The sequence below is a fragment of the Equus caballus genome, chromosome 21, assembly GCF_041296265.1.
Source record: "Equus caballus isolate H_3958 breed thoroughbred chromosome 21, TB-T2T, whole genome shotgun sequence".
Taxonomy (NCBI): Eukaryota; Metazoa; Chordata; class Mammalia; order Perissodactyla; family Equidae; genus Equus; species Equus caballus.
In genome coordinates, this window is record NC_091704.1 from 42,987,835 (window position 1) to 43,002,475 (window position 14,641).

The window sequence follows — 14,641 nt, forward strand, 5'->3', positions numbered from 1 at the left end:
ATTTATTTATTCTTATGGAAAGAAATTCCATAATTTCTTTCATTCTTTTTTTTTTCCTGTAGATTGCAGAATTCCTAAAGTTGATGTTCTCAGTCATTTAATTCTATTTTAAGTAGCGTTTGTTCAGTTTGTCTGATAAATTTTTTTTCTGGCCATTATACTTTTAATTCCAAGAGCCCTTTGATTTTCCAACTTTTCCTTTTTCATGGCAGTCACTACTTGTAATGTGAATCCCAAATCTCACTAAGAATACAACTAGAATTGCTTTTCAAGTTTTTTCATATTTCTTACATTAGTTGTTTCATTGGGGGCTGTTGCCTTCGACTGCCCAGCATAGTCCATCTTTTCCAAGCTAGCAGATATGTCATACTTGGTGGTATTTTTCTGGCTGGGTTTATAAAATGAATATATTTATTTATTAGTATAGGTAGCTGATTAGATCTGCTCAGCAGTTGTGATCAGTGTTCAGAAGCAGACCATCTTGTGAACAAAGCTTTTGTGAAGCTCCCAGGGTTAGTTTTACCCTAGAATATGATAAGAATATGGTAAAAAGCTGAGATTAGGTCAGTTGGTAGATTTTCTCCTCAGTGTGCCAGACACACCAGTGAAACTGCAGTTTCTCTCAAGTGAGTTGGGAGGTCGTAGCAGTGTCAGCACCTTACATATTTAATGTATTGTCATTTGCTCCAGAGGAGATTTGGGCCTGGATGCCAGGGCCACCCAGATGAGATTTTATTTTGTTTATTCTTTGCCAACTGGTCCTCTCCAGCCTTTAATAATTGGATCTTGAGGATGTTTATACCAGTTAGAGCTTGAGTTGCCAAGGGATTGAAAGAGAGGCGTTCTGATAGCAGTTGGGTACCCAGTGGATTAGCCTGCTGTGTAAATCCCATGTAATCTGCCTGCCCCCCCCCCCCCCAGCTTCCCCCTGTTTGTTAGGATGCCCTTGACTTTGCTGAGCAGTATTCGGAGCCTGTGGAGCCCTGTGCCACAAATCCACCATTTTGTTTGTGAGTGGTTTACCCTTACAAAAAAGTAAAGTACGTGATTGAACACTGCACTTAGTCAGCCTACATGGGCGAAGGACACACTGGCTGAACTGAAGTCCTGCTATAATCCTCCATAGTTTTAAAAAAATCTCTTCTTCAACTATCTGGTTATCCTGAGATACATTTTGAAAGATTCATTCAGAAAGCCTGGATAAATGCTTGCTGCATTCTCTTTATTTACCAAATTTAAAAGTAATGAATTGGTTTCCAACATCCTCCAAAGAAGAGCAGTGTGGGTTTTTTGTTTGTTTTTTATTAAGTTATATAGTAAAATCTATGTTTTCTTGGTGTGCAGTTGTATGAGTTTTGACACATGTGTAAAGTTGTGTAATCACCACCGCCACAACCAAGATGCAGAACAGTTCCATCATCCCCCCAAATTTTTCTTGTGCTGTCTCTCTTGTATCCACTCCATCTTCCCACACCTAACCCTGGCCACCACTGATCTCTTATTCACCTCTGGTTTTGCCTTTTCCAGAATGTCATATAAATTGATTCTGGCTTCTTTTATGAAGCACGCTGCATTTGAGATTTATTCATGTCGCTGCACGTATCAGTACTCCAGAGAACGTCAGTCTTGTTTGTTTCAGCAGGCAGTCTACCTAGTTAGCTTCAGACTACAGGTTCTGTCTTCCAGTCTGTGGGCAGTGATTCCAATGTCAGCTTAGTTTTCAAAGCCTTATGCTCTTTAGGTCTGTCTCTCGCATTAATGTCTCACAGGTTATTCTGGAACTTGTACAGTGGTTTATATCTCAGTTCAGTTCTTAGAATCTTCACTATGTTTCTTCCCGTGTGTTCCAAACATATACAGCTTAGGGGGCGAGCCCAGAAGTTGTTACACAGAATTAACGGATCTCCTTCTTCAGCCTCTTTTTGCTGTGATTTCGCTCACAATATCTAGCTCCCAGGGGTCCCTTTTACTGGTCATCTGGATAGAAAGTCATTGCCTCTCTGTTTTAGCTCCCTTGGTGTCGTGCAGTTTGCAGAAATGGTGGTGTCTTTGGGGCAAAGCAGCAAGAGAAAATAACTGATTCCCTCCAAACTGTTCAGACCACAGGGCCCTCTCTTCCCAGTTCCTGTGTTCCCAAGTTTTTCAACTTTGGCACTGTAGACATTATGGACTAGCTAATTCTTTGTTGTGAGGGCTGTCCTGTGCATTGTTGGAGCATCCTTGGCCTCTACCTACTAGATACCGGTAGTTCTCCCCAGTAATGACAATCAGAATGTCTCCAGACCTTGCTGAACATTCCCTGGGAATTTTACTGTCCACACGGCTTTGAGACTCAGCTCACCTTTGGTCAAAGCCTAGAGATAAAGGAGTAAGGGGAAAAAACCACTAACTCACCTCCATATGGGTTGTCATTTGAGTTTTGACTTCCCCTCGGTGTGCTGTTACTAACTTTTCAGAGTCCTCAGATGGTAGTTGCATTTTGTATTCTGTCCTGGGGTTTTAGTTGTAATCAACGGGAGAGGCCGTAGTAGGCTTACTCTATCTCAGCCAGCACCATGAGTTGAGGCTTTTCTTTAGTATCATTATCAATCTGTGGTTTTAAACATATTTAATGTGTTTCAATCTGTTGCATGTTTTTTAAATGCGAAATTGTCCCATCTTTTGCCTCTTCAGATTGCTCTGGGGTCATTTTGACAGTAGTCTGTAGTAGCTTCTTTGCTTTCTAGTATCACGAGACATTCCAGGCTCATTTGGTACAATTCCTCCCCTACACCTGGAATCGGCCATTTCTTCAGAGCTCTGGTTTCTTTTGGTAGGAAATCATATGAGAGACTACAGCTGGAGGTATTCATTGCTCCTGGTCAAGCTGTATACTGTTTTGTTTTTATTTTTTAATAAAACAGAATTGTGAGTTGTGCTGTTGTTTTCAGTTCAAATTTAAGATTACAGGAGTTTTGCGCAATTTCTTTTACCCTAAAAATCTTGTTTTCTAACAACATTGACATAATCACTTATTTGCTTGATCCTACAGTGTACCAATTATAGCTTCAGTAGTCATATACTTTTGAAGTTAAAATCTTAATCTGTATTTCACCAAGCGTCAGCTACCAAACAGGAATTTCTCCTGAAAGTTCAGCAATATTTCTTCTCATCCCTAAAGTTGCATTAACAGCTCAAATATCAGATTCTTCACCAAATCAACACCAAATGCTCTTACTTGCTCATTTCTCTCAGCGGCCAGTATTTCCTTACAGCAGATTCTTTGCTTTTTACTTTTGTCCTGAAGTTTTCTCATCTGTAAAATGAGATTCTTAATAGTACTTACCTTACAGAACTGTTGTGTGTGTTAAGTTAAATCATTGGTGAAGGCAAAAAACAAGTGTTCAATAAAAGGAAACTTGTTATTACTCATCTATTCTCAGTGAAACTTCAAACATCTGAGAGATTAAAATGCTTCAGGTTTACATTGTCATCATTGATTTGCCAGTGATTATTTCACTAAAGAGGAAAAAAAGTGTTTACAACATATTCCAGTTCATTTATATGAAATATTCAGAATAGGCAAATTTATAGAGACAGAAAGTAGAGTAGTAGTTCCTGGGGGTAGAGGTGGGAGAAAAGAGAAAATGGAGACTGACCACTAATGGGGAGTGGGTGAAAATGTTCTATAATTCAATTGTGGTGATAGTTGGACAACCCTATGAATGTATTTTAAAAATTAAATTGTACACTTTAAATGGTTGAACTGTATATTATAGGAATTTACATGTCAATAAAGCTGTTAAAAATACCAGTACACTCTGGAATTTCTGTTTCAGTACTACTGCCAAAGTACAGCAGAGGCTGATAGGATTCATGCGTCCTGAAAATGGAAATACCCAGCAAATGCAACAGGAGCTGCAGAGGAAGTTTCATGGTAAATTATTGCTTCTGATCAGTTAAATGTACATGAACCCAGTAGAGAGTTTTATTAGTCAAATAGAAAATAATGGACATCTCTCAATAAGATCTAGTTTGCAATAACACAAATATTGTTTATTAAAGTATCAGCAGTGTGATGGGGGAAAATGGGGCAATATGTATTTCCATAACTTTCAGCCCATAAATTTTTGTCCCTTCCTCCACCAGAAAACATGATATACACCTTATTTTTTAATCAGTGGGATTTTTTTATTGGTAAAAAATGTACCATTTTAATCATGTCTAAGTGTACAGTTCACTGGCATTTAGTACATTCACATCATTTTGCATACATTACCACTATCCATCTCCAGAACTTTTGTCATCTTGCCAAACTGAAACTCAGTACCCATGAAACAATAACTCCCCATTTCCCCCTGCCCCCAGCCCTTGACAACCACCATTCTTTATTTCTGAATTTGACTACTCAGGTACCTCATAAGTGGAATCATATAGTATTTGTCCTTTTGTGACTGGCTTATTTCACTTAGCATAATACCTTCAGAGTTCATCCTTGTGGCATGTGTCAGAATTTTTTTCTTTTTTAAGATTGTATGTATATGCTACATTTTGTTTATCTATTCATCCATTGATGGACACTTGAGTTACTTCCGCTTTTGGATATTGTGAATAATCCTGCTATGAACATGATGTACAAATATAAATTTGAGTCCTTGCATTCAATTCTTTTGTTATATACCCAGAAGTGGAATTGCTGGATCATATAGTGATTCTATTTTTAGTGTTTTGAGGAAGCTCCATACTGTTTTCCATAGCAGCTGTACCATTTTACATTCCTAACAGTAGTGCACAAAGGGCTCCAGTTTCTCCACATACCAGTTACTTTTCAGATTATTATTTTTTATAATATCCATCCTAAGAGGTATGAAGTGGTATCTCATTGTGGTTTTGATTTGCATTTTCCAAATGATTAGTGACACCTTTTTGTAGAGTTTAAAATATGAATCAAAGTTTTGGCCTTTTTTTTAATCTATTATAAATAGTAACAACTAAGGATAGAGTAAGGGAACTGAAAAGTTCTCATGATCATCAATTATTCTGGATATGAATTGAAATAATAATAAATTATTGCTTAAATTTTGTCTGTCATTCATTTTTTTAAGTTCTTTTTGTCTTCTATTGTTCGAGCCAATTATTCTGGCTAATAGAACTTTGCTAATTAAGACCCAGCCATTTTCTCTTGTCCCTAAAGTACTTCCTTTCCTTCCTGCTGGCCCTCATTTTCTGTTTGCTGTCTTGTAAATTCTTTTTTCAGTACTGCTAATGAAACTCCAGTAAGGCCTCAAGCTTGCCAATATCAAGCATTAATAAAGATTCATACAAACGGGAGCATTCAATTTGCTGGCAGTATACACTGAAATGACCACTTTGGAGAGCAGTTTGGTTGTATATGTATAGCAAAAGCTGAAAATGCGTATATACTCAAACCAGCAGTTTCCGTAGGTGTACATCCTAGAGCAGTCTTTATCAGACTTTTTCCCCACAGTAAGACCCAGATTTACATTATTTACATTTACGTAATGCCCCAGATATGTAAAAGCATACACACACAAATGAAACAAAATTTCAGAAAGTAGCTCTACCTGTTTTACACTCTTTTCTTTCCTATTTTACTCTATTCTGCTGCTTTTTTAAGAAAAAAAAAAAACTGTCATGACTGAATTGGTTTCATGACTCACCAATGCATCTTAATCCAAGGTTTGGGAAGCTTTAGTCCCAGAGAAACCTGACTGCTTTCCAGGAGAGCCTTTTTAAGAATATTTATTGCATTATTGTTTTAGTCACTAAACATTGGAGACAATATAAATGTCCTTCAGGTGGAAAGTGGACCTGATTATAGTATACTAACGTGGTGGAACACTCTGCAATTAAAATAAATGTATTATATTTAAATTTCTAAATATGGGTAGCCTGCAACTGGGTGGAAAGAGCAATGGTGTAAACTATTTTAAAACGCAGCAGTATTTTTATTGCTTATGTGTACACGCTCACACAAACACCCAGAAGCACGTATATACAGTGAGAGGATAAAAACATGAATTCAGTAACTCATGAGGGGAGCGAAGAGAACAACAAGGATTTCAACCTTAACTATAATCGTTTTTATTTGAGGTAAAGTATTGATTTACTTGGAATAAAACAACTTTATGTTATTTTATAAAACTTCATTAGTTGTGTTTTATAATTAGAGGCTCAACTGAGTGAAAAGGTTTCACTTCAAGCAATCCAGCAGTTGGTTCGAAAATCATACCAGGCTCTGGCTTTATGGAAACTTCTTTGTGAGCATCAATTCACTGTTATTGTAGGAGAACTTCAGAAGGTAGGATATTTTTTTTCCCTTAAGATCACACTGTTAATACTATGCTTAGTTTTCTTTTGAGTCAGCTTTAATCTTAGACTTGGGTTTGGAAGGAGATTATTCGGAGAAGCATTTAGGTTATGATAAAGTTCGTGTGTTATAAGAAGATTGCACTAACACGTGATAACTTGAGAGAGCCACTTTGTCAAAGCCACAAGTGTTTACAGTATGTAAGAACTTTATAATAGTATGTGAAGGAAATCTTACTTTACCAAAAATGTTTTTTAAAACAGTGGATTGTTACCTTTATTTAGGCTACAGATCCCTTTGGGAATCTGATCAAAAAACTCTCTCACGGGACCGGCCCGATGGCACAGTGGTGAAGTGCACACGCTCCGCTTCGGTGGCCCAGGGTTCACCAGTTTGGATCCTGGGTGCGGGCATAGCGCCACTTGGCAAGCCATGCTGTGGCAGGCATCCCACGTATAAAGTGGAGGAAGATGGGCATGGATGTTAGCTCAGGGCCAGTCTTCCTCAGCAAAAAGAGGAGGATTGGCAGCAGTTAGCTCAGGGCTAATCTTCCTCAAAAAAAGTTAATTAATTAATTAATTTCTTTTTAAAACATCTCTCTCAAAGAATGTGTACAGACACATACACAAAATTTTTGCATGTAATTTCAAGAAGTTCAGCAACCTAAATTAAACATTCCTGCTTTAAAGAAAGATGTTTACCATTGTGGGTAACGAATGGTTCATATTTCTCTTGCTGTCCTCATTTGAACCTTTTTTAAAGGTAATGATAATTTGCTTCATCTAAATATTAAGCCATTTAGGGGGAAGGTATTTCTGCCTATTGTTCAGTTGTGAACATTTCTAAACATACATGAAAATAGAGCAACTACTACAACTAATCTCCATATACACTTTACTCATATTTAGCATTTTAAAGATTTTGCCAACTTTGCCTAATCCGCTTTTTTCTTTTCCTTTTATTGAATTATTTTAAAGTGGATCCCAGACATCATGTTATTTCATTCCTACTTAATTTAGTGTGTATTTCCGAAAAAAGATGGGCATTTCCTTAAATAACAGTATCATTATCACACTTAGCAATATTAACAGTAATTCTTTGGTGGCATCTAAAGTAATGAAATTTCTGTGACTGTCTTAAAAATATCTTTTTACGATTGTTTGATTGAAATCAGAATCTAACCAGCTGATTGACTCACTGAATTTGGTTTTCATTTCTCTTAAATATTTTTCAATCTAGAGCAATTTTTCCTTCTTTTTTTCCTTGCTTTTGCCTTGTAGATGGTCATCAACTCTGTAGAATGTCCAACATTGTGAGGTTCTCTTCACCTTCACTGTAGTTAACATGTCCCTCTGTTTCCTGCCTTTTCTGTAAAATGGGAATTAAGTCTACAGAGGCTTGATAAAGTTCAGGTCCATTTATCTGAGGAAGAATAGAATGCTTCATAGGTGGTGGTTTGTGTGTCAGGCTGTGTTTATTAGACCAAAAGGTTTGATTGTCCCACTTTTACTGATATTAAGATTGATTGCCGGATTCAGGTAGTAAGTCCAATCCTGACATTGTGAAATTCTCCATCAGACTTTGAAGCGTTCGTTATCCATTGATAATCATTACCTGAGTTAGTTGTTTCATTTAGAATTACAATATGGTCATTTTCTAAATCTGTGCTTTTTTCCGTATTTATTAACTGCAATTCTATTTTTAAAAATGGTTTTTTTCTTATCCTGTAGGGCTATTTGGTTACCCTGAAATGTTTAATTCTTGACTTTTAAGTACCAGTTTTCAAAGGCAATCCCCTAGTTCTTTCCAGTAGTGTCCAATGAATTATTTTGTTTGTGGTTGTATTTCTTTTAAGCACATACTTTTTTTTTCTTTTTAAAAATTCAAGCTAATATGGTTAATTATGAAAACTGTTTTGCAGGCCAGGTAGAATAATGATTTTTAGTTTTATTGGGTGATAAACATAACAGGTAAATTTTTAGCCTAGGTGCCTTTTTCTGACCCATCTTAATAGCTTCCTTCCTTGCATTATGAAGTGTATGCTCAAGGAATGCAAATTAAGTATTACTCCAATATTTAAATACAGATTGGATATTTGCTGAAATTTAGAAAAAAGAAATAGCAGTCACATCACTAAACAGAATATTGTACTCTAATATAAAAATCACCTCAATGCTTTAGAACTCCGTTTTAACAAGCAGATTTGTACAAAATGAGATCAAACTCCAATGTTGGAGGGCCTTGAATAATAGAATTCTAACATTATTTAGGAAAAACAGGTGTAAGCCCAGTTTCTTTCCTGGTTATAACTGAAGTCAGGAGATGTGGCTCAAATTTTGGCTCTATCTGGGCTTTACTTTCCTCATATGTAAAGTGAGATTTGGACTAGACATACTGTGGGTTCTTTCCAACTCTGTGATTCTATGAAAGTTTGCAAAAGTATGTTAGTTCATATAGTTTAGTGTATCTTCTTTTGAATTGTAGAGTCTATTAATATTTTGGTTATTTTAAGTTATTAAATTTTATTCTATATTGAAATATGATATTCCTTTGTTTTTGGTAGAAAAAAGGATTTTCTTTTATACTCCTAGGAATTTCAAGAGCAGTTGAAAATCACCACCTTTAAAGATCTGGTAATCAGGGACAAAGAACTGACTGGGGCATTAATTGCTTCTCTTATCAACTGCTACATCAGAGATAATGCTGCTGTTGACGGCATTAGTTTACATTTACAGGATATCTGCCCACTTCTGTATAGCACTGATGATGCAGTTTGTTCTAAGGTATGATGGTTTGTTACCTATTTCGGTGTTTCTTCTGGGAAGTTTCATGTTACGATGAAAACTACACTAGAACTGGAATCAGGAACTATCTTCTTTTACTTAATATATGACCTTGGGTAGGTCTCTTAAGCTCTCCTGACCTCAGAATTCTCATCTGTGTAAGAAAGACATTGGCATATATGATTTCTTAAAGTCCATGTATATTAAACTTTTACATAAAGAATCTTTGATAGTATTTCTAGGCCATATTTTTTTTAAAAGACAATGGTTAAACATGCCTCTCCTTAGAAATTAAGGAAAATCACTGAATCTTTAAGTCTGTAATGAATTAGAGTTAATTGAGCAATTTTTATTGATCCTTTCCTACAGGTGGAAATAATTTAAAAAAATCAGTGTCCCACGGACTGCCTGCTGACCAATAATGTATTGACTAGGCAAGAGATTTACCAGTCAAAAGCTGTCTTGCTTAACATATTTGTGAGAGGAATTAAGAGTAGCTAGGATTTGGGGGTCAAAAACTTTTCTGCCTAAAATTAAGAAGTAAGTTTGTAGAGTTGTTTTTATTTTTGATGATAATAAACCAGATGTAAATTTAGACATAGACTAAAACATATGTTGACAGTGTCATCTGTGTGCTTGATTTTATTTTTTTTTTAAGTTCCTGTCATCTCTACTGCTAGGCAAATGAGCTTCTTCAGCGTTCCCGACAAGTTCAAAATAAGATTGAAAAGGAAAGAATGTTAAGGGAATCATTAAAGGAGTATCAAAAAATCAGCCATCAAGTGGACCTTTCCAATGTTTGTGCTCAGTATAGACAAGGTGAGAAACAAAATGTTCTTCATACCTTTTTCTTAACTCAGAGGACAAATGACTGTGTGAGTAAAACAAGTGAATGATGAAGAGTTTCTTCCAGAGGCAAATCTTCCTTCAACTTTAGTGGCCCGAGTGATATGACAGAGGAAATTCATCCCTTGTCTTTTAGGCTTTGATGATTGCACCGGCCTCTGCTAGAACGCTCTTTTTATATCTTGAAATATGTAACTTTTTAACATTGGAGTTTCAGTCCTTGTTCAGTTAAACTACTACTGTATTAGATTACTTTCTGGGTTACATTTGTTTTTCAGATGCTTTACATTCTTTTGACTAATTTTTTAAATATTGTCTGCTCACTTTAAAATTACTTTAAATCAAATCTAACGTGATGGAAAAGTAACTGTTTTCATGGGTATTGTTTTGAATTTCAGGATTTTTTTTTTTCTATCAAGGAACGGAAACCCTCCTTTTCGTTATTTTAAATACAAAAATGTTTTCCCAATGAAGAAAATCTATTTAATAGCTGCTTTTTAGGAATGTTGGGACCCTGATCTTTGGTGGACTTGTCGGAAATACTTTATATGATATTGTCAGTACAATGACTAATATATGGTAGAAATGTAATAACCTTGATCCATATTTTTATAAGCCAGTTAAGGAAAAACATATCCAGCTTAATAAGCTGTTAATAAGCCTTAACTCTTTGTCTTTTTTATTTCCAATTAGTGCGTTTTTATGAGGGTGTGGTGGAGCTCTCTCTTACTGCTGCAGAGAAAAAAGATCCTCAGGGTCTTGGACTTCATTTCTATAAACATGGAGAGCCAGACGAAGACCTGGTGGGACTTCAGGCTTTCCAAGAAAGGCGAGTTTTATCACCTTCGCAGATTGTCAACTTTACGGATACAGACCTTTCTTTGTAGTGTTAGGAAAATAGTATATCAGTCAAGTACAACCCTTATTAAATTGACTTATGCTTTAACTTAAAAATGTCTTGTTTTATTAAAGACCTGAATCAAGATTATGAATCTTAGCCTAGGGATAAAATTTTAGTCTGGTGAAAATTCTTAGGGACTTATCAACATTTTTGAACTTGTGCCTGTGGTTTTTCTGAGACTTTATTAATGTCGATTTTAAATGAGATAGCTTATTTGGAAACAAAACTGACTCACCCCCATCCCCCATTTCTGGTTCTGGGTGAAGATTAGTAATTTTATTTTAAAGGACTATTTTTATCTGGGAAAGCATTTACTTCTCTGTCATATCTGAAGGATAATTTTGCTGAATAGAGTATTCCTTAGCTAGAAGTTTTTGTCTTTCAGTACTTTGAATATATCATTACATTCTCTCCTAGCCTATAAGGTTTCTCCTGAGAAATCCACTGAAAGCCTGATAGGGCTTCCTTTGTACGTTATTTTCTTCTGCCTTGCTGCCTTTAATATTTTTTCTTTGTCATTGACTTTTGCCGGATTTAGTATTATATGCCTTGGAGAAGGTAATTTGCATTGATGTAATTAGGAGTTCTATTGGTCTCATGTACTTGTGTGACTAGTTATGTCTCCAGGTTTGGGAAGTTCTTGGCTATTATTTCTTTAAACAAGCTCTCAGCTCCTTTCTCCCACTCTTTTCCCTCTAGGATACCTATAATCCTTACATTACTTTTCCTAATTGAGTCGGATATTTCTTAAAGAGTTTCTTTGTTTTTTTAAATCTTTGTTCTCTTTCCTCCTCCACCTGAAGCATTTCCAGATTTCCATCTCCTAGGTCACTTGTTCTCTGCTCCGTAAGGTCTGCTCTATTTTTTAGGGTTTCTATATTATTTTTAATCTCATTAATTGTGTTTTTCATATCCAGAATTTCTGTATAGTTTGTTTTTTATTTTATTGAGGTCATAATAGTTTATAATACTGTGAAATTTCAATTGTACATTATTATTTGTCAGTCACCATATATATATGTGCCCCTTTACCCTTTATGCCCACCTCCCAACCTCCTTCCCCTCTGGTAACCACTCATTTGTTCTCTTTGTCCATGTGTTTGTTTATCTTCCACATAGGAGTGAAATTGTGGTGTTTGTCTTTCTCTGTCTGACTTATTTTGCTTAACATATAATACCCTCAGAGTCCATATATATTTGTACCACGTTTTCTGTATCCATTCGTCAGCTGATGGGCGCTTGGGTTGTTTCCACTTCTTGGCTATTGTGAATAATGCTGCAGTGAACATAGGGGTGCATTAAGTCTCTGAACTGTTGATTTCAAGTTCTTCGGATAAATACACAGTAGTGGAATAGCTGGGTCATCTGGTATTTCTCTTATTTTTGAGAAATTTCCATACTGTTTTCAGTAGTGGCTGCACCAGTTTGCATTCCCACCAGCAGTGTGTGAGGGTTCTATTTTCTCTATATCCTCTCCAACAGTATTTTTTTGTTTTGGTATTGTAGCCACTCTGACAGGCGTAAGGTGATGTCTCATTGTGGTTTTGGTCTGCGTCTCCCTGATCATTAGTGATGTTTTTTGTTTTGGTATTGTAGCCACTCTGACAGGCGTAAGGTGATGTCTCATTGTGGTTTTGGTCTGCGTCTCCCTGATCACTAGTGATGAACATCTTCTCGTATACCTATTGGCCATCTGTGTATCTTCTTTGAAAAACGTCTGTTCACATCCTCTGCCATTTTTTGATCAGGTTATTTGTTGTTGTTGTTGTTGAGTTCTATGAGTTTTTTTTTTTTAAAGATTTTATTTTTTCCTTTTTCTCCCTAAAGTCCCCCGGTACATAGCTGTATATTCTTCGTTGTGGGTCCTTCTAGTTGTGGCACGTGGGACGCTGCCTCAGCGTGGTTTGATGAGCGGTGCCATGTCTGCGCCCAGGATTCGAACCAACGAAACACTGGGCCGCCTGCAGCGGAGCGCGCGAACTTAACCACTCGGCCACGGGGCCAGCCCCCTATGAGTTCTTTATATATTTTGGAGATTAACCCTTTGTCGGATATATGGTTTGCAAATATCTTCTCCCAGTTGGTGGGTTGTCTTTTCGTTTTGTTCCTGGTTTCCTTTGCTTTGAGGAAGGTCTTTCGTCTGATGAAGTCCCACTTGTTTATTTTTTCTTTTGTTTCCCTTAGCTGAGTAGACATGGTATTCAAAAAGATCCTTCTAAGACCAATGTCAAAGAGTCTACTTCCTGCATTATCTTCTAGGAGTTTTATGGTTTCACATGTTACCTTCAAGTGTTTAATCCATTGTGAGTTGATTTTTGCATATTGCAAATGATAATGGTCTCCTTTCATTCTTTGCATGAGGCTGTCTAGTTTTCCCAACACCATTTATTGAAGAGACTTTCCTTTCTCCGTTGTATGTTCTTGGCTTCTTTGTCAAAGATTAGCTGTCCATGGATGTGTGGTGTTATTTCTGGGCTTTCAGTTCTGTTCCACTGATCTGTGTGTCTGTTTTTGTACCAGTACCATGCTGTTTTGATTACTATAGCTTTGTATCATATTTTGAAGTCAGGAATTGTGATGTCTCCAGCTTTGTTCTTTTTCTTAGGATTGCTTTAGCTCTTCGGGGTCTTTTGTTGCCCCATATGAATTTTGGGATTCTTTGTTCTATTTCCATGAAGAATATCATTGGGATTCTGATTGGGATTGTTTTGAATCTGTAGATTGCTTTAGGTAGTATGGAGATTTTAACCATGTTCTTTCAATCCATATGCATGGACTATCATTCCATTTCTTTATGTCATCATCATTCTTTCAATAATGTCTTATAGTTTTCATTGTATAGATCTTTCACCTCCTTGGTTAAATTTATTCCCAGATATTTTATTCTTTTTCTTGCAATTATAAATGCGATTATATTCTTGTTTTCTTTCCATTAATTCGTTGTTAGAGTATAGAAATGCAACTGATTTTGGTAAGTTGATTTTGTACCCTGTAACTTTGCTGTAGTTGTTGATTATTTCTAATAGTTTTCCAATGGATTCTTTAGGGTTTTCTGTATATGGAATCATGTTGTCTGCAAACAGTGAAAGTTTCACTTTTTCCTTGCCAATCTGGATACCTTTTATCTCTTTTTCTTATCTAATTGCTCTAGCCAAAACCTCCAGGACTGTGTTGAATAAGAGTGGTGAGAGTGGGCATGCTTGTCTTGTTCCTGTTCTTAGAGGGATGGCTTTCAGGTTTTCCCTGTTCAGTATGATATTGGCTGTGGGTTTGTCATATATGGCCTTTATTATGTTGAGGTACTTTCCTTCTATACCCATTTTATTGAGAGTGTTTTTCATAAATGGATGTTGAATCTTGTCAAATACTTTCTCTGTGTCTATTGAGATGGTCATATGGGTTTTATTCCTCATTCGTTCATGTGATATATCACATTCATTGATTTGCGGATGTTGAACCATCCCTGCATCCCTGATAAAAGTCCCGCTTGATTATGGTGTATGTTCCTTTTAATGTATTGCTGTGTTCAGTTTGCCAATATTTTGTTGAGAGTTTTTGCATCTATGTTCATCAACAATATTGGCCTGTAATTTTCCTTTTTTGTATTGTCCTTGTCTGGCTTTGGGATCTGGGTGATGTTGGCCTCATAGAATGAGTTAGGAAGTGTTCCGTCATCTTCAAATTTTTGGAATGTTTTGAGAAGGATATGTATTAAATCTTCTTTGAATGTTTGGTAGAATTCTCCTAAGAAGCTATGTGGCCCTGTACTTTTTTGCGGGGGGAGGTTTTTGATTACTGTTT

At 36.3% G+C, this 14,641-nt stretch overlaps 1 protein-coding gene across 2 annotated transcripts in view; it reads left to right on the top strand.

Annotated features, from left to right (window-relative positions):
* Positions 1-14,641, top strand: part of NUP155 (nucleoporin 155) — a 64,572-nt gene that overhangs the window by 34,648 nt on the left and 15,283 nt on the right. For both annotated transcript variants that reach the window (XR_011430164.1, XM_001499483.7), the window contains exons 21-25: positions 3,819-3,916; positions 6,171-6,301; positions 8,902-9,093; positions 9,774-9,912; positions 10,633-10,768. Coding sequence is in view for 1 of the 2 variants with exons in the window: in XM_001499483.7 (XP_001499533.2) it covers positions 3,819-3,916; positions 6,171-6,301; positions 8,902-9,093; positions 9,774-9,912; positions 10,633-10,768 (696 nt within the window). In the remaining variant the exon portion in view is untranslated. The remainder of the gene's footprint in view (positions 1-3,818; positions 3,917-6,170; positions 6,302-8,901; positions 9,094-9,773; positions 9,913-10,632; positions 10,769-14,641) is intronic.